Genomic DNA, 19,703 nt, shown 5'->3' on the forward strand with positions numbered 1-19,703 from the left:
TTGCAAAACATGCCCTAAACCAAACCTCCAATTGCATAAAAGGACATGGCGGAATACAGCTGCTTAGTGAAGATTGAATCTGGGAAGAGACAGGCATCCTTTGCAACAAGGCATTTCAGTGATAGTTTTTGTGACAGCATTTTTTTTCAATAGGCTGGCATGATGTTGCATGTGTGTTTAACAAGCGGGGTTGTACCTTGAGTACATTTTGACTGCAAAAAAAAAGAAATGAAAAAAACCAGACTTATGGTTTAAATGTAATGATAGAATGATAGAAACAGAGATGAATACAGTAGCCATCCTTCCACCGCCCTTCACGTCACTGTTCCTCCTTTCATCCCCCGTTATCTTACATTCCTCCTCTCACCGCATGCTGCCTCACCTTCTTCTTGGACTTTCATGAACTTCAGCGGGCATTTTATGCCCTTTTATTGTTCATGCATCCACTCAGCCTCCAAACCAATGTCCTGTTCAGGACTAACTGGGAGGCAGGAGTCTGTCCCACCCGGATACACCCTGGGTGGGTTTTTTTTTATTGAATAATAATGAAATAATTCACATTTAGCGCAGTCAGTATACAGTACATAGAATACAGTGGTAGAAGGTAACACATTCAGCATACAATATGTAGAATATAATGCTATTAAAATGTTACGGTTCTTGTACCACATCACTGTTCCACAATCCTCGAATCTGACTGGTCAGAAACAGAGGTGGAAAGTTCATGCGTAAAAAGTCGAGATCCAGACCAAGATTTTCCCCCACTCTGAACATAAAGAGTCACAGTTAGAGCGTACTCAGCTGGTTTGCTAAAGCAAAATCTTGGTCTGGATTTTCACTTTCTAGACACGAACTTTCCACCTCTGGTCAGAAGGGTGTTCAATTTTCTATAAGCTGATACGCTTATGCCAGACCATCGAATCACTGTAACAAATCAATGTGCTGCTAAAAACTTTAATTCTAAGTAACGTTATTTAAAATTCCAGATATATAACACAATTTAACATTAATGGAAATTTTTAAACAAATAAATTGCCACAAAGAGCAGATGCTGAATGGGGTGGACAAAGAACAACGCTGCTTTGGTTCTTTGCCTCCACAGCCGTGTGTTTAAAAACGTATAAGGCACGGCGCGTCATGCATTAACCCATACATAATTCAGTCATCCCCAATGCTTTTTACAAACCTTTTGTTGCATTAATACAAACTGCCCCAAACAAAGAGTTAGATATCGTATAATAAAATGCACTTGGCACATATATTTGACCTTGAGCCAAAGCTTGCATTTCTCATTTGGGTTAATGCCGAATTAAGCTATCTTTCATTGGGGCAGTAAACAGCCATTCCACTTTATCCCAGCATCGTTTGCAACACCGGTGTTCTGCTGCCATCTGCTGGCCACATCTCATGTCTGCAGCTACTGTATCTTCTGCAGTTGTTAAACTATCAGACTTTTAAAAGCAGCATCTCCTTCTGCACTCTGGAGACCACGCTAGTGTTTTAACTGTAAAACATTATGGTGTGTATCCCTTGCATAGACATCAGGCCAATGTGGATTGTGAGTATCATTTTGTTGCATCCAATTTACTCATAAAATTGAGCTTACTGTCGTAATTAATTATCGAGGGACTTTTAGATGCCAGCACCAAAAAATGCCTAAAGACTATAATTCTAAATGAATTGTTACATTTCTTCATTAGTTAAAGACCTGCGTCTTGTGGGTTTTATTTTGTGTCTTTGATCCTCCAAACATTCCAAGGCAGATATCCTGCCGTGATCCCGTGGGTGTGACGCGTGTCACCTGTGTGTCGTGGCAGGTGCCCCCTACCAGAAGATACTCCCACGACGAGTCCGACATGTGGACTGCGGGCCTGATCCCGTCCTACCTGCACCGCTGGGGTTCCACGGAGGACATGGCGGGGATCCCCCACAACGGCTCGCCGCGCCGCGACCGCCGGAGGAGCAGCCTGGCCTCCTGGCATGAGGGGAGCCTCCCCCGCCACAAGAGACGGCGGTCCAACGACGGAACGCACTCACTGCCGCGCCCGCCGCCTCCGCCGCGGCCGACAGACTGCGCCGAGGAGGAACCACGCTGCTTCAGTCGGGACGAGGTGATCAGCTTCATCGACGAGACGCCGCTGCCAAGTCCCGTGCGCAGCCCACGCCGATCGTCCATCGTACCCGAGGCGGCCGAGCACCGCATCGTCCTGTTGCCGCACTTTCCGCTCACCGACTTCGAGCGCGAGCCACACGCCCTGCGCCGCCTCTCCGACAGGGCGGCGCTAGAGAGGCTCAGGGGTTCGCCCGGGTCGGGCAGGAATGGGGGGGATGTCTCCGGGAAAGGCTGCCACGGGAAGCCGAGGGACGGGAAGAGTGCGCCGGGGTCCGCGCCCCCGAGCCCAGCCTCGCGGACCGGGGAACACGGGCTCCAGGGATTCAGGACAGGCCCGTGTGGAAGCGACAACTGGCCGGATCAAAAACTCCTGCCTGGAGCCGAGGGAAAACGAAACACGAATAATTTTATAAGCTCCGCTTCAGTGTCCTCTGGATATGTTGCCTTTCAGCCAGATTCTATAGGATCTTCTTCATAGGTCTATTATTATTATTATTATTACTATTATTACTATTATTATTATTACCACCCTTTCATTAATAACTGCAGCCGTTTTATTGGTTTCTTCTTCTACATGTTGAATGTTTATTGCTTTAGTATGATGATCACATGGGAAGGTAATGGTGGATGAGAAGCCTTTGGGGATCAGACCTGTGACGCACCCACAATACTGCCCCCTATAGGTGCACTCAGCTGAGACTAATATTCATACTGCTGAGCCATTTGCATTTAACAGCAGGGGGCTGCAAAGGCTCAGAAGTTGTGATAAAAGCCTGTGATACCTGTATATAAAAGTCCTCCCATTGTAACTGAGTGCAAAATGTCTTTTATGAGAGTTTTCTGTTTCTGCTCCCACTTCAGATACGACTCAGCAGTGTAGAAAATTTGAAACTGACCTGTTCGTCTGCATTCCTTTCTGGATTTGCTGGAACACAGATTTGCACGAGAGGTTTCATTGTACTGCTTCAGTACTTCAGTAATGCTGAGCACATGTCAGTCCCTACCTTACGGCTGTCCTCCGTTGCTTTGTCGCCCTTTCTGGAAATTTCTTATGAAAAGTGACCAGCACAGCTGTTGGGCGGAGTTTGTCCTGGACGCCATACCAGTCTATGCACACAAATGGAATATCAGGCACAGCGGTAATATGTGAGATATCCAAAGTCCACAGAGACAGAGCAACTGTATGTACTTTCCATACCCCTGGAATAGTGCAGCGTGCAGTCAATAACCAACTGAATACATGTCAATATGAACTACAGTAAAAACAGGAAAATCTTGTTTTGTAATGACTGTATTGATGCATCTGTATTCTCAGGATTTACAGGGAATAATTTTTTTATTTGGTCTTATTTAAGTTCAGTGACACAAGAAGCTTATTAAATGCAATAATCTGAGGTCATGATATATTATATAGGTTATTATATTCTTAGGTTTTACAGGAAAAAAAAATAGTTTTTTAAGTTTCTAAGATGATTTACAGAGCTTACCGCACTTTTTAACGCTGACTAGTTTATTGGCAGCTAGACACACAGCCCGAAATCTGATGAAATCCCAATAGGCACAGAAGCCGGAACTTATCGCAATGTGTTGATTAAAACATGAAAGGTCAACCTTTTTAGCATTTATACCACTTTATCTAAAATTTATATTGTGGATTGTACAGTCACCTGCGGGCGCTGGCTCAGGCCTCACCAGCCCTTTCACACGAAAGAGCCTTGATACTATTTTCATCATTAAACTCTTTCATCCTTTGCTCATAACTTTGAACTGTTGCTTCTTTACATTACAGTTATAGTCATCTTCTGAAATTTTGATGGCTGGTGTTGCATCAGCTACATGGGCTCCGGGGTAGGCAAAATAATTCCCGTTTTGAAATTTAGAAGAGAAATTTTAATGTAGTAAAACACACGCTTGTGGGACTTTTACTAACACAAAAATGTTCTGAGGGCGGAAGGAAAATGATTGTTTCAGAGAGATAACCAATCAGATTGTAGAGGAGGTGGGACCAAGTAACCAGAGGAGGTAGAACCAAGACATCTGATTGGTTGATCCTGAGTCCTCTAGTTGCTTGCACCCACCTCCTTTACAATCTGATTGGTTATCTCTCTGAACCAATCATTTTTCCTTCCGTCCTCAGAACATTTTTGTGTTAGTAAAAGTCCCATGAGCGAAACACACATATCTTGGGAGGACACTGCCTCAACTGCAACCATAAAAATACAAATAAAAGTATATTTACTGCTACCTACTGCCTAGCTGGTCCTTTACCTCCAGATTTGAAGGTGGGGGAGGTTAGTTCTTTTTGTACGTTTAAAAAAAAAAATCATATACAAAGGCAATAGTCACTGGACTGGTTCTGATTTCATTGGGTTCTCTTCAACATCTATACACAAATATGCATGCACACATATTGGATTGGATTTCTCTCAGTATGTTTCTCCAGAAAAAGAAAATCATACAGTCATTGAAATGCAACTTGTAACACATATCTACTGGACTCTGAGCAGACCTAAATTTTCAGTGATATTTTTCACACCTATATTAGTAAAAAAAATCACAAACAATTACAAACCTTTGTTAATTTCTTCTGAAAATTAATTTCTCGTATATATGTATGTACATACCCTCTTCTGTTTAAAGCGAATGACTGTCAAACTAATGAAATGTTTGGTGTTTATGTTGTACAACTGATGATTATGTTTCAAAAGGACAAATAAACTGAAGTTAAGCTGAAATGGAAAACACCATTGCTATTGATCTGAAATTGCCTTTATCTCTTTTACATTCATACAGGATTTTGGTTGGTTTTCTTCAGAAATGGGAATCCAGATTTACATGGATATAAACTAATTTATATTTGCAGTGTTTGCTGATGCCTTGGTGTTCCGCACTCTGGGAGGTTTAAGTTCCTAAATCCCCAGTCAGACCACAAGCCTGGAACCGTAATGCTGCAGTACCAGCTGCTGAACATCTCACACTGTGATCTATATTCAAGATCTTCTTGCTATTTCAAACATAATAATCGACGACTTTGCATTTCATGCCCGTGGTTCTAAAGGAGAGAAAATGTTGAGATTGTCTCAGAACATGAATACTAGGTGATATTTAGTAATCAGCGTTAATTTCTTGACGTATTCATGGGCAGTTATGTGAATCAGAACCCGACAACTGGAAAGTGTCATTAGCAAAGTGAAAAAGCCAATGTAATTAATTCATGTAAGTGAAAATGAGCCAGGCGGTGCAGTGGTCAGCGCTGTTGCCTCACCTCTGGGACCCGGGTTCGAGCCTCTCCCAGGGCTGCATGGGTGTGGAGTTTGCATGTTCTCCCCATGTCATTGTGGAGTTTCCTCTGGGTACTCCGGTTTCCTCCACAGTCCAAAAACATGCTGAGGCTAATTGGAGCTACCAAATTGTCCATAGGTGTGAGTGAATGGTGTGTGAGTGTGAGTGTGTCCTCTGATAGGTTGGTGCCCCATCCTGGGCTGCTCCCTGCCTTGTGCCCGTAGCCTCCCAGATAGGCTCCACATCCTCCTCAACCCTGAGTAGGACAATTGGGTACAGAAAATGGATGGATGGATGGATGGATGGATGGATGGATGGATGGATGGATGGATGGAAAACAAACCTGCGCTGAACCGCTGGGACGTTCAGCTCTCACAGTAACGATCTGCTGGCACAAGTTGGTAGGAAATCACAAACCAGCTCATGACAAATTTCCATCTTTTCATTCTGCTTGGGTTAGATATAGAGCCTGAGAATATTCATTGGTTCTTAAATGCTAGGAGGTACAGAATAGAGAACAGAGAGGCCATTGTTCTGTCACTGTATGGTGCTTCAGTGTGTAGCATTAGAACCCAAAATAATTGCTCGGTTGGGGGTCATGGGACGTTCTTAGGAGGAGGGGAGGAGGGGGGGTAAATGCCCCATATGAAAGCTGCACTGAGGACAGATGGTGATTGACTGGTAGTCAGCAGAATCTTTGCCTTTTCTTTGCTGCTTACAGCATCTCAATCAAACAACCACAAGTATTCGAAAGCACTGCCATGCTGGACTGAATGAGGAAGTGTAGATGGTGAAGGAGACGTAGATCGTGTCTCCACCGAGCATATTGGTGTTGGGCAGTCATCTGAAGCTGGTCGCTTCCAAGAAAGGTTTGGCTGTTGTACTAGGGAGTGAAATACTTATTTCTTCCATAAAATGCCCATTTATATGAATTTAAGGAGTGTGCATTGATTACAGCAACGTTGCTACACCCACCACACAACAAAGCACCTCAGGGATGAGACCCGAGGACATGCAGCAGCTGATACCTCAGCACCATGCTAATCCGAATGGAACTGTGGGAGTTTTCCCAGGGGCTGAAGTGCCAATCCTGCTACCAACCCCCAAATTTTCCTGCAAGATGGAAAATCTCCTTGCAGGGCTGGATGTAGCTTAAAATCTTACCCAGAATAAAGCAATTATAGATTAAGGGCTTGCTCAAGGGCCCACAGGAGTAAGATCACTCCTGGCATTCATGGGATTCAAACCAACAATCTTCCGGTTGCAGGTATAGATCTTGAGCCTCTGAGCCACCACTCTGCCCTTTATATGAACAGGTGAAAGAAATGGCTTTTCTTGGATAAAATGAGAGAGCGAATGAGAGAGAGAGAGAGAGAGAGAGAGAGAGAGAGAAGCAGGCCACAACCAAAGAGCTGCCTCACTGGAAAGGTTTCAGAGCTAAAGTGATGAGTCATGACAGACATTAACTATTCATGTGTCCCGACAGGCTACAGACGGAACCGGAGACAGAACTGAAACATGCATGGGTAGTATGATGTGCATCTTTCACCAAGGAGGTCTGGAAATGCCGTAGTCCATCAGCGGTTTACAGTCTGCGCAGTCTGTGCAGTATGCGCAGTCGCTGGAGCAGCCTGCGGACAGACACCATGCCTTTTATAGACTCCATGGGCGCATCTTCCTAGAGCATTTTTCCACATATCTTTGTCATGACCTGACTGGTCAAAATAAACACTAAATGGTAAAACCTTTCAATGAATAAATATTATTTGATTATTACAATTTCACCTATAAAGAGCCACAATATAAAGCCCATTAAACCTGATAATTATGGCTGATTATCAAATACACGGCTGATTCATTAATCACAGAAATTCCTTAAGCCTTAACATATAATTAATGCCAGAATATTGGCATTACAGGACCAGAGCAGACTAGGAGGCTCCGGAACAGAATGAAGTCTGGATTCTTTACAGTGCCTTTGGAGGTGTAATAACTTAATTAATTATTGAGCAAAGCCTGTGACCCCCCCCCCCCCCCCCCCAGCATTTGTACTTGCTCTTATTTATTACCATAATGTTTAAAATAAACATGTTAATTGAACTGTTTTGTTACCTTCATTTATAATAATTAGTTGGTACATATTTTGCTATTTTGAATCATTAGCATGTTTAACTCAAATTTTAAAGTTTTTACACATATGAAAGATAAATCATCTGAACAAAAGACAATATGTTTGCACGACTTTTGATGTTTGTAATTCTTAGCATGTTAAACTAAAAATCAGAAGTTTTTATAGATATGAAAGTTAGATTACCTGAATAAAAAATAGTTGTCACAACAATAGGTGGTTTTCTTCAAAACTTAAAATTTCGAGTCCTCAAAACTCAAAAATCTAGTGCACTAAGTTCCCTTGAAATTTTAGGTTGTCTTAACTTTTTCTTTTTTACAGTGCAGTTTTGTATCATTGTTCAAAAACACAGTTAGGCAAAGCATGGTGTGAAAATTGTCCATTTATTGTGTGTGTGGCATCTGATTTGCTATCTTCCTAGAACAGGCTCCAGGTGCCCTGTTGCCCTGCAGGAAATAACCTTCCGGGGAAGGCGGACGAATGAGCACTATCTCACTCTACAAGGAATAACAAAGAGTTCTGTAAGTACCTGAAAACCCCATCCGAGTACTAGCAGCACAAATTAGGTGCTCATTTTACATTGCATTGATTAATTACCGTCATCCTTGTGTGTGATATTACATGTGTTCATGTACATAAAACTTGGCATCACTTTAATAGATAGATAGACTGACGGACAGACAGACAGACAGACAAATACTCGTCCCAAACAAAACTGTTTGTATCAATTTATTTCAGGTTTAGATTAACACATACAAAAAATAGCAGTACCATTTTTTCAAGAAACTTTTTTATAAATAGCACAGATGTAGGCTATATAACTATACACAACAGAATAACATTTCTTAAATAGTTTCAGCGACCTTTTAATATCTTTTAAGGTGCCCCCCTCCCCCCGCTATATAAAAATGCTAGTACTTTTGTTTCCATAAATTTGTCAGCCGTAATGGGGCGTGTTTCCCAACGCTAGAAAAAAAATTACACGGTAATAACGCAAATTAAACAAGCAGCAAGCCGGATCTCACGCTGTTATTGGCGCAATTATACGCCGAATTAGCGTCTCTTAGCGGCGCCTTTTTTTCGGGACCACCCAAGACACACAGGCCTACGTCGTTATATCAAAAAAGTGTTCTTTAGTTGGTTTATAAAAAATGATAAGCCATTTTTTTAAAATGTAAATGAATAATTATTTACATGTAAGACAAGGCCTACACATTTGTTAGAATTTTAGTTTAAATTGTCACGCAGCAATTTTTGTATTTTATATAATATTCATCTTTTTTTGTATGCCTATACTTTTCAATGTAATATATTTATCTGTAAATAAACGCAAGCTTATCCTCCATCTGTTCCGTTTCAGCACAGTTCATCCGACAATGCCTTTTTGGTATTGTAGTATTACAGCGGGACTGTTTTGTCCGGAGAGCTTTTAAACTCCACTAAAGACGGGATTTGCCACTTAGCATTCGTTTAAAGCTCGTCTGCCTCTTACGAGCGCTCGGATAGACACAGTGTAATGCAAATGGTACAGCCCTTCTTTTTCTGCTCAAACGACCTTTCACTGCGGGCAATAATAAAGGTGGATGTTTGAAGAATATAAGGGGTTCATGCAAGTCATGGGTGAAGATGCGCTATAGGCTACACATGCTTTTTAAATAAAAGTGTCTGGGGGGAAAACTGTACGTCCCGAAAAAGTTCCAGATGGGCAATACATTCAGTCAATGGCATAACTTTGGGTTGAGCATAGGGGGTCCGGGGGGTTGCATTGGCTGATTTTGATTATTGGGGGGGGGGGTGTTAGAACCCCCTATCTCCCCATAATTTACGCCCATGATTTCAGTACAGTTTGGTAGTCTTGCTGAATGATTTCGCTAATATAAATATATACCTACATCGACGGAGAAATAACAGGTGTAAGCAATACGCCTGTTATGCGTTTAACGACTACATGATGACTAAACTTCATTATTGGTCAGTGAGTCCGCGCCTTCTCGCCTTGAAAACTGAACTGAATTTAAACGCTTTGTGAAGGACTGGGGTGCGGGGGGGCGTTTCCGTGACTTCCTGCATGCGAGGTGTCGCTCTCCCTAAGTTATTCGATAGGCAGATCAGGTTCTGTCTTAATAATACGCACATGCATGGGCGTAAATTACGGGGGACACAACCCCCCCCCCCCCCACCCCCAATAAGTCAAAACCAGCTAATACAACCCCCCAGTAATCATGTTTCTCCTGTAATGGGTGGACCCCCCCCTCCAATGTTCCAGCCAAAGCTACGCCCTTGCGCTCATGGATATTATTATCCAAATTAAAATAGCTATAAAACATGTTCTCTAACATTCAGACGCAATTACATGTATCTTTAATATCCATTTCTTAAATTAAAATGAGTCTCGTAATATTTCACATTTTTGTAGAAAAATCATCAGCCTGCCCCACCCAAAAAAAAATATCAGTGGCAATATTTTGTTTATGTCTATCGTTATAATGGTTGGTTTTACGGCTCCCAAAAGGCGTGTAATAGACAATTATGTGATTCGATTAAATGTTAACAAGTATTCGCCACAACCAGCATTTACGACGCACGACCGTCGCAAATGTATTTTGCTCAGTATCAAAACAGATTAGGCTACATGAAATGACGAGTGAATAAGAGGAGCTATTAGCCTATTTTCAGAACTTCAGGACTGAATAGCAACCAGGTAGTTTTATTTAAAAATACAGGCTAGATACAGAGCCTCAGTATGTGGTTAACGCAATGTGGGTCATTTTGGATGTCGGATTCATTGTCGGTTATTAATATTATTATTATTTCTAAAAACTGTTTGGCATTAACAGCCTTTGATATATTAATAAATACTCATTTAAGTCTTAATGAATTTATTTGTCAAAGATCAAGTCGGTCAACCATATTTTAAGTGTTTTATTACAAAATGCTACTATATATTTTATATAGGTTACAATGTAAATTTAACAACATGCAAATCAGAAGGAAATCATACCGATTACAGCATACCTCAGTAATAGATAATCTTTTATTTAAATTCAGCATTCTACCAAGGGCGCCAAAAATCTTGTGAGCTGAGCACGGCGTGCTTCATACTACTCGACCTTTCAGTAAGGCACCTGTTGTTGGAATTCCAGGATTTCATACGGGTTTTCTCCCAGGCTTGATGTCCATTGCACAGCTTTACATGCTCCTGTATAACTTCTGTTGTTTTAGAAAGTGAGGACATGTTCACGTACGTGCTTTTTTTCTTGTCCCGCATTATGTGGCGAACTGTGTTATGCGCCATGCTGGAGCCCTGTTCCTCTTCCGTTGATCTGGGATCCTTCCTTTCTATGGATTCCAGCGGCACACGGCTGCTGTCCGCGGTGCTGGAGTCCTGAATTGGCGCGGAAAGGCTTCTGGACAGACGGTCGAGGACGTTCAGGCGGAGCGTCCTGCTCCAACCATTCGTCAATTGAAGGTATCGATTCACACCAGCTAGACAACTTCTGAAACCTGCCTGGTACTCTGCCAAATTGGCATCCACCGTGGAGCCTTAAAAGAAATGAGGAAGAAACAGTGCATGGTTATACGGTGTTTCCCAACCCAGTCCTCGGGAACCCCAGGCGGTTCATGTTTTTGCTTCCTCTCGGCTCCTAGCGCACGTGTACCAGGTATTCGATGTTCCTGATTGGCTGGGAGCTGGGGGGGAGCAAAAACGTGGGCTGTTCGGGGTCAGCGAGGACTGGGTTGGGAAACACTTGGTTAAGATAATGACAACAATAATAAGTGTAGTAGAAGGATTTGACATAAAGTAGACCTGGAGATATTGATGATAATAAGGATCTTACCACGTTGTCTTCTCTGAAGATTCCGCAAATGTTTCACTGTCATTTCCAAAATATCGGCCTTCTCAAGTTTCCGTTTTCGAACCTGCGAAACGTATTTCATAATTTAATATAATCAGAATAATATGCATAACTGATTTAACTGATACAAAAACCCATTTAAAAATCTACTACTAAATCAACTGAAGACATACATTGTTAGTGTAGTAGGTTTCCAACAGGGACTTCAGCTGATCCAGGCTCTTGTTTATGCGGGCTCTGCGTTTCTTTTCCATTAAAGGTTTGGAAACCTGAAAAGAATCCCTAGCTGAATACGTTTCTGCTCGTTGTTCTGATTATTGTATTTCTGATGTCCAATGCATGTTCTCCAAATACACACCTTTTTGCCGCTCATTGTCCTCGTCTTCGCATGGCATTCTGGTGGCGCGTCCATTTGCGTAAAATCCGGGGTGCGTCCACTAGCCGACCGCTGTGATGGGACTGACGGAATTTGTACTCGTCACACAATTTATACCGGCAGCCGTTTACCATTTCAATGCAAATGCATTACGCCTACTCTACGACTCAAATTCACCGTCGCTGAACAGAGAGGCAGGGTAACGTCCAAAATAACTCTTTTTAATTATTTGTTTTTCTTTTTTTTCTTTTAAGGGTTATGTAAGATGACCTTGGGTTTTAGAAAGGCGCCCACAAATAAAATGCATTATTATTATTATTATTATTATTATTATTATTATTATTAAGGAGCCGTAAGTTTCTGTTGATAAATTGATAAGGAAACAGTCCAATAATTTTTTATTGAAAAAAGTAACGCAAACTCACTATAACTCTTCGATCCTGACCTGGATATGTGGTTGGAAGAAAAACTTTATTCAATTAGAACATAACTACGTAGGGCTAATAAAATAACGGGTTGAATAGCACCGAAAATTGTTTGCCCCCAATAAGGTATGTAGTCCGTTACTAAAATTATAAGTTTGAACCCCCCCCCCCCCCCCTCGAAATTTGCTTACTCTTCCGGGGGGACTGAGGAAACTCGAGGGGACCCTCTCCCGGTCGGCGAAATTCACCCCTCTGACTTTTTTACTTCCTCGAAGGAGAACCAAACGTTTTTGGGGCAGACACCATGGACTGGAATTAAAAACTGGACTAAATGTTTCCGCGGGGGGGGGGCACGATTGATTTCGGCGGCCCACATACCCATCGCCCACCACAGTCAAGCCCTGTAATATGATGATTCCTTCGCACTTCGACTTCCCAATTAGAAAGTATAGCCTACAACATGTCGATTTTCTGGCGATGTAACAGACCAACAATATCGCATCACCCCTCAGTTACAACATTATCAGTATTAGGAAACATTTAAATCGGTCTGGGAAATAAACAATGGCTATGGTTTGAACGGTCTAACCTAATAGGCTATTACCCCCTTAAAACTAGCGCAGGTCAGTGGGCTTCGCATTAGCCGTATTTAAGTCCTGCGCCAACCAAAAATGCGGGCATTTCAAAATGTCCTGTACCTCCCATAAGCCCAATATGCTGCAATCATGTTGTTATTTTAATTAAACATTATAAAATACCAACATTTATATTTACACTTATATTAAGATGGAGGAATATATATTCATTTAAGACAAGAAAAAAACAAGTAGGCCTACTTTATCAATTTAAATACCTTATCAAACTATTTACTAGAGTAATTTGGCCTATACTTTATGAGTCCCGCAGACAAGAATAGCTATGGATCAAGCCCACACTTTTACGCGTTTCTCTAAAGTGAAATGGCCTACAGTTATACATGTAAAAAACAAAACGAAAGAATCTCGTGCAGAAATCATATAATATAGAATAAAGGAATAATCTTGTAATTATCCTACCGCATACATTCCATTTTTTTAAAACCTCTCCTATTGTGCGACACGTGACAGGCGGTATTTGCGTACGTATACAACTCTTAAAGTGGGCCGAATCTCTTTTTATTTAATTTAAAGCAGTTGACTTGTTTATATTTCAATTGTGTGCAGTAACGAATGGCGTAGAAATGGACAGCGCTTGCCATTACCATATCTGTAGGTTTAGTCAAAGGCTGAGTGGATGAAAGGATTGCAGTTTATGTATGGCCTCGAAGCCATTGATCTTTTATTATACGTCTCTTGTGTGTTAACAAAAAAGTAGAAGCCAATGAAAGGCCGGGTTGCCCGAAAACCGCCAAACGCACAACTAAGATCATTAATGTATCATGCAGTTTACCTAATAGGCCTAACGCAAACCCTTCGGAAAGATATACTTATTAATGCCAGAAAAACAACACGCGTAGTTAAGTAGCTAAATTCATATTGGCAGAGATTTAGGACTAAGATTTACAGAATAAAAAGATAATTTAGCGTAGGTAAGCGCAATAAGCCTACGAATTTTCATTTTTTTACTAAGTTTTTTTTTCCGCTTTCAATGCAAAACATTAAATCGTGCAAAATAACAAAGAAAAAGGCAGGATAAATGTACAATTGTCTCCGATACGCGTGTGTTAAATAAGGGAACAATGCCCAGCAGTGCAAAGACATTATAGACCAATTTGTAACCTAATTGCACCCAATCTTTGCAATAAACTAGCGCTTCAGAATTGGATGTATTAATCAACATGTTACCTGTGCGGTGGAAAGTAATACACAGCAGACTTGCAGATCACGCAATCTCGCCTCATTGGCAAATGATGTTTATGTTGCTTATGATGTTACATGATCCCCACATGTATCCAGACGCAGGGATGTAAATGTAAGGATCTTAGTCCGTGTAATTCGCCGAAAAATTGATGTAACACTACATTGTCACGTTTTAAGCGATATAATTCACCGCTAAATCAGTATGAAATCGGACCGCAGTCCTTTCGTGTACGAAGGCCGGGTCTCCACTATTGTTAGAAATAGGTTCCTTTTACCTAAATGTTGTGTTTTTTTCACGCTCACGTTGAACAAGCAGAACTGCTGTCACTGATCGAATTAATCCTTTTTTATTCAGGCAGAACAGATTTCACAGTGCAGCGCCCCGCGAAACATGCAATCCCACACTTGCAGGCTGTATGAATGGCAGAAATACTTAGTGACATTAAACCCAAAATAAAGAAATATTTTAATAAGAAGAAGACACTCTTCAGACTGAATTGATAAATTATAATTTGCCGCAACATTTTAATACTGCATGGAGACCTTTTGATCTAATGGCCTCACTCATTCTACAATATTGACCAGACTTGATCCGTAAGGATGCAATAACACTGAATAAAAGTAACATCTTTGAAGTCTGATCTTTTGTCTTTTGCTTCGTTGAATGATTTTTTTCTTTTAGTAACTCATTAACCGCAACTACTTTTGTCATGCACGGTTAACAGCGGGATGCTTAGAGAAACCGTTGTAATAATTTGACTATTCAAAGACTTGTTAACAACAATTAGTAAAACAATTACACAATTACCCACAATAAACCTTGATTGAAATGCCCTGTAATTTTAGTTTACAAATGAAAGCCATGGTGAATCTACGTGAAACTGAGCGGTCAACATTCAATCTACAAAATACTTCACATTAAAAAGAAAAATAACGTTTTTTTTTTAATGCAGGCGTAGCCTATTTGTACTTTATTATATATATATAATAGTCAACGTGCTTAATAGGCATTCAAAAAAAGCAAATCACAATCAAAGCAGGTTATTGTTAGATTAACGCTGAAAATATTTAAATAAAACTGCAGTTTATTTATTCTCTGCATTGGCAGATTAATCTTATCTACGTATTAAGTAGCGATTCATTAACCGGTTCACCAATGTAATTCACTGAAGTTCGCAATTAAAGAAATCGTATTGTTATTTCCAAGCAATCTTTCAGTTTTGCTGCTAACTTTAAACGCAACTATTTTGTACGAGTTTAACTGAATTATGCCAGGATTGCTTGCGAGAAATGCTTTATGTAGCTGCGTTATATAATGTTAACGATGTAATGTAATTGTAAAGTCACGTATTCAAAGTAGCCTATGTCGGGTAGATCCTATTTGTACGCATTTCACTGTAAATGTAAATCTATTACGATGAGAAATGTTTAAAGAAAGAAATATTCATCTTAGAAACAAGACAACTGATGTGTAGGCGTAGTTTATAAATGTCCCACAGAAAACAAGAAGGTTGACTATACAATATTTAGCATAGTACAGCATAGTAGTTGGACAGTCACGCGACGGGCCACTGCATGGAGCTCTGATCAAACATGCAATATCATGAATTTCTATAGACTGAACTGGGGCTTATTTAAGAGTCTTTACTTTGGTTCAGATTGACAATAGATTGTGTTTGGTTGTGTGCACTGGGGTTACAGTCTAAAAAGGACGGAGGTGCACATTAACATCGCTTTGGGGTTTCTCAAGAGCACAAATGAACTAGTGGAAAGTAACTTAATAACTCTATGAAGGACGAATCTTTTGTTGGCGTGTCTCTGAAAGACACAAGTGCCAAACAAAAGAGGAGTCTTTTCATGGGAAAACAGTATTGTTACCGGTCATTGGTGCGCCTTGAGTTGCAAAACATCTGCTACTTAGTCTACCACAAAGTATTCGTAGAAAATCTAAGATTAAGAAGTTGCGCCTGTACAGTGAGTTAACTTCATAGCCACCTTGACAACCAACAAAACTAATTATTAAATTAAAACAGGTAGTATCTGAATTTATATGACAGTATATGCTAGTGCAAGTTATAACGTTTCTTTAGACAATAAATTATCAGAACAGATTAATTTTCCAGTACGCGATCACTATATCTAATGGTGGACAATCTAATGGAGAATTTAGAACCTGCAAGTGTAAAGTATAGGACTTAAATAAGGAATGTTCTATAGGCTACATTTTTATTTATGTTAGAATAAAAGATCTGTCACACAGCTGAAGCACTTGGAAGATTGATGGATGTATGGATGGATGGAAGTGTGGGTAGTGTGAAAGGTATGTCTAGTTAAAATACAGCGCCCTCCACAATTATTGGCAACCCTTGTAAAAATTTAGAAAATAATCCACCTTTTGGTGAAGCAGATTCATGTCACACTGGAAAAACTGAGTAAAATCCAACGTTTCATTAACATAAATTTATTCCAAGAAAAAAAATCCTTCATCAAGAAATAATTATTCCAGTTGTTGTCCACACTTTTGATGCGTATAATTAGGCTAGCCATACAACGTCTAAAGATACCTGCAAGTACCTTTTAGACATCTTTAAATGCGTCTGATAATGTTAACATATAGAGTTTTAAAGAAATTTGCTAATAAGTTAAATATTAAATATGTATATCTAATAGGCTTATATACTTGAATATCTTCAACACATAATGTCACTATATCAATATATATTTTAAAGATATCTGCAAATAATTTAGAGATACCTTCAAATAGTAATTCGACGTGCCACCGGACCGAAATTGGATTTGATCTTGCTTGTGGTCCGTTGAGAATAAAGATGCGCAGTGCCGAAATACAATTAGCAATGTTTAAGGAAGATTTGGCGGTGCTGAAAGGAAAAGTGGCTTTATTGTGTCGCTGGCTTTCCCGTGGTATTTCTTTTATATTTCGAAAAGTGGAAAATCAGGGTTTACGGGTCAAATGCTGAGAGGCGTTTCCCCAATTTTCCTCGCTTCATATTTTCCAGCAGAAAGAGGTCCGCTGCCTGTTTAACTCTGAATGCAGTTACTGGTGCCTGTTATGAGCTTTACAAAACCCACCAGGACCCACTTTCATGAGAAAGTCATCGGCGGGCAGCTCGCCTAGGTTTACTTTCGAATTTCGTTTCTGTTAGTTAATTCATCGTTCCTTAAAGGTAATTAAACATTTCAGTGGGTTATGGTTATTTTATAACGATGGATTATGACAATCAATAACGGTTCTCCTTTAGGCCTTACTTGTATTCACTTTAAACTCTTTTGCCTATAATTTATCAATAAATCGTATTGTGCGGAAAAATATCCGCATAATACGCCAACCATCCGTCTCCGTTTCTTGGGTGGTGCTTTTCCCACCAATTTGGTATGAAATCGTCAATTTGTTGCAATTGGCAAACGGCCCCAAAAGCCACAATGGGGGGTGCATCACCCTCCCCACTTTCACGGTGTCTCCACTGCAATGTGCCCGACTCGTCAATGGAACAACGCAGCGGCAATTTAGCGTTTCTGATGTTCGCACATGCCTACACGCCTGGCCGTTTCCGTTCACCACTGAGGAAGCCTGCTGAGAGTCTTATCGGGGAAGCTTTCCAGCAGGTTTTTGTCTCACCCTGCTAACGTAAAACTGTTTTCTAATTCAGGAAATAGCTACGTCACGCGGTGCCGCTAATAAAACTAGTGGTATTTATAATTGTAGGTGTACCAACAACAACAACAATTAATATTACTTCTACTACCACTAATAATAATAATAGGAAGAAGAAGAACCAGAGAAAAGTCATGTAATACAGGGATATATGCAAAAAAAGCTGAAGCGCTCATTTCGGATGTTATCACCAGCTAAATGCTCACTTTAGCTGCAGTGATGCTATTCATGCAGTTTCGTTCAATTATTATTTTTTTAATAATTGGCGCCACTTTGCAATAAGGCTACCCATATAAAGGGTTTATGAATGGTTTATAATCTGGTTATAAATTAGATTGTAACACTTTGTGAATTATCGATAGACAATTTTAAACAAGTTGTAACACTGTTTTCTTTTTATTAACGAGTTACTACCATTTACAAGTGGCAAAAGGGAGCCTTATTGTGAAGTGGTACAAAGTAATTTAATTACACGTAGGTGGCAAAACCTACAATTTTGGTTACATGCTCTTTGTGAGACTTGTAATGCAGCAAAAGATCACGAAAGGATTTCTAATAACTTGGGTCTCCATCAGTTCACCGTCAGTAAACTTACATATGGAAGAAATTCAGCACCGTCTGTACAGCTCACGGAAGCGGAGTTCTGAAATACCACAAAACACTCAGAGAACTCATTTGAACCCCCAAAGAACCGAGAAAGAACCACAGCAACCTGCTGGTCTCACTTGCTAAAAGCTACTTGTGTGTTTGAAAGCATTACTTGAAAAATGCTTTGTGGACAAATGACACAGAAATTGAATGTTTTTGGTAAATGCACACTGCGTTATAATACCAGAGAAGACAGAATGCAGTATAGTAACAGCAAATCCGCACTCCACAAGCGAAGATGGGTGTTGGGGGAGAGGGGGTTCCGCTGCGTTAGCACGTGGGCACCCTGCAGTCATTCAGGGACCAATGAATTCCAAGTCCATCCATCCATCCATTTTCGAAACCGCTTATCCTACTGGGTCGCGGGGGGTCTGGAGCCTATCCTGGAAGCAATGGGCACGAGGCAGGGAACAACCCATGTTTCAGAACATGGTCAGGGTGTCTAAAACTCAAAATAGAAATGACAGGGGTCACACAATGAGGTTCCATGCACTTATAATCAAATATAAGGGTCCAAGGGCTTCTTCTGTCAATTACTGTGATTGTTTAAATATGTTTTTCAAGATATCTCAATGTAAAATGTCGTTTAAATTGCTGATACTAAAATAAGTCTGTCTTTATTATTATGAAGTCTATTATGTTAAAAATTCGAGGTTAAATACAGTGGTAATTAATAAGGAATGCACGCATTACTTTGTGATGCTCGTGTTTGTTGGCTCCAAATCCAAATACGAAGAACGACAGACAGATTACCATGCAAAACATTAGCTAAGCATGAGATGGACACCATACTGCTGCCACCTACTGGTCATGCAGAAAATGTCAACAGAATGACACGTAAGAAATGTATTGTTGGCGGAACAGCCTATTAATTGTGAGCAGGGGCGGGAAAAGGGTCTCACAGCAGGGAGGAGTCAGTCCCCTTTGGTAAATTTTGCAGTGACCCCCTGCCATTAGGTTCAGGGGGTGGGTGCCCCCATACCCCGCTACTAACTGTGAGCTACTCATATCGTGCAGTTTAATTCATGTGATATTGATGTATTTAAAAATATAAATTATCAATCACATATGTTGTTCTCAGGTAAATCCCAGCATGCATGCAGCTAACCAAAGAAAGTTGAATAATTCATGCCCATTTGTTTCATCCACTATCACATTGGCGACTGTATTTACATCAATTTACACGCACATGCTGGATGACCCCATTTCTGAACAGTTTTACTGTGAAGAAAACGAAAGATCCTTGACTACTGCATAAGAACACGGATCACGCTATTTATTGAACTACGCGAGCAAACAGAACAAACGAAGGCATGTTAATTCGTGTGAAGTCCTCCCCCTTGCTAAACATTCCAAAGTTAAG

General features: G+C 40.5%; 1 protein-coding gene across 1 annotated transcript in view; it reads left to right on the forward strand.

Moving 5' to 3' along the window:
* LOC125744912 (probable G-protein coupled receptor 153) overlaps window positions 1-4,850 on the forward strand; it is a 36,242-nt gene extending 31,392 nt beyond the window's left edge. The window contains exon 6 of the mRNA XM_049017214.1: window positions 1,818-4,850. Within this exon, the coding sequence (XP_048873171.1) occupies window positions 1,818-2,591 (774 nt within the window). The 3' untranslated portion in view covers window positions 2,592-4,850. The remainder of the gene's footprint in view (window positions 1-1,817) is intronic.
* Window positions 4,851-19,703: the final 14,853 nt, after the last annotated feature.

Source organism: Brienomyrus brachyistius, chromosome 6 (assembly GCF_023856365.1).
Source record: "Brienomyrus brachyistius isolate T26 chromosome 6, BBRACH_0.4, whole genome shotgun sequence".
NCBI classification, from domain to species: Eukaryota; Metazoa; Chordata; class Actinopteri; order Osteoglossiformes; family Mormyridae; genus Brienomyrus; species Brienomyrus brachyistius.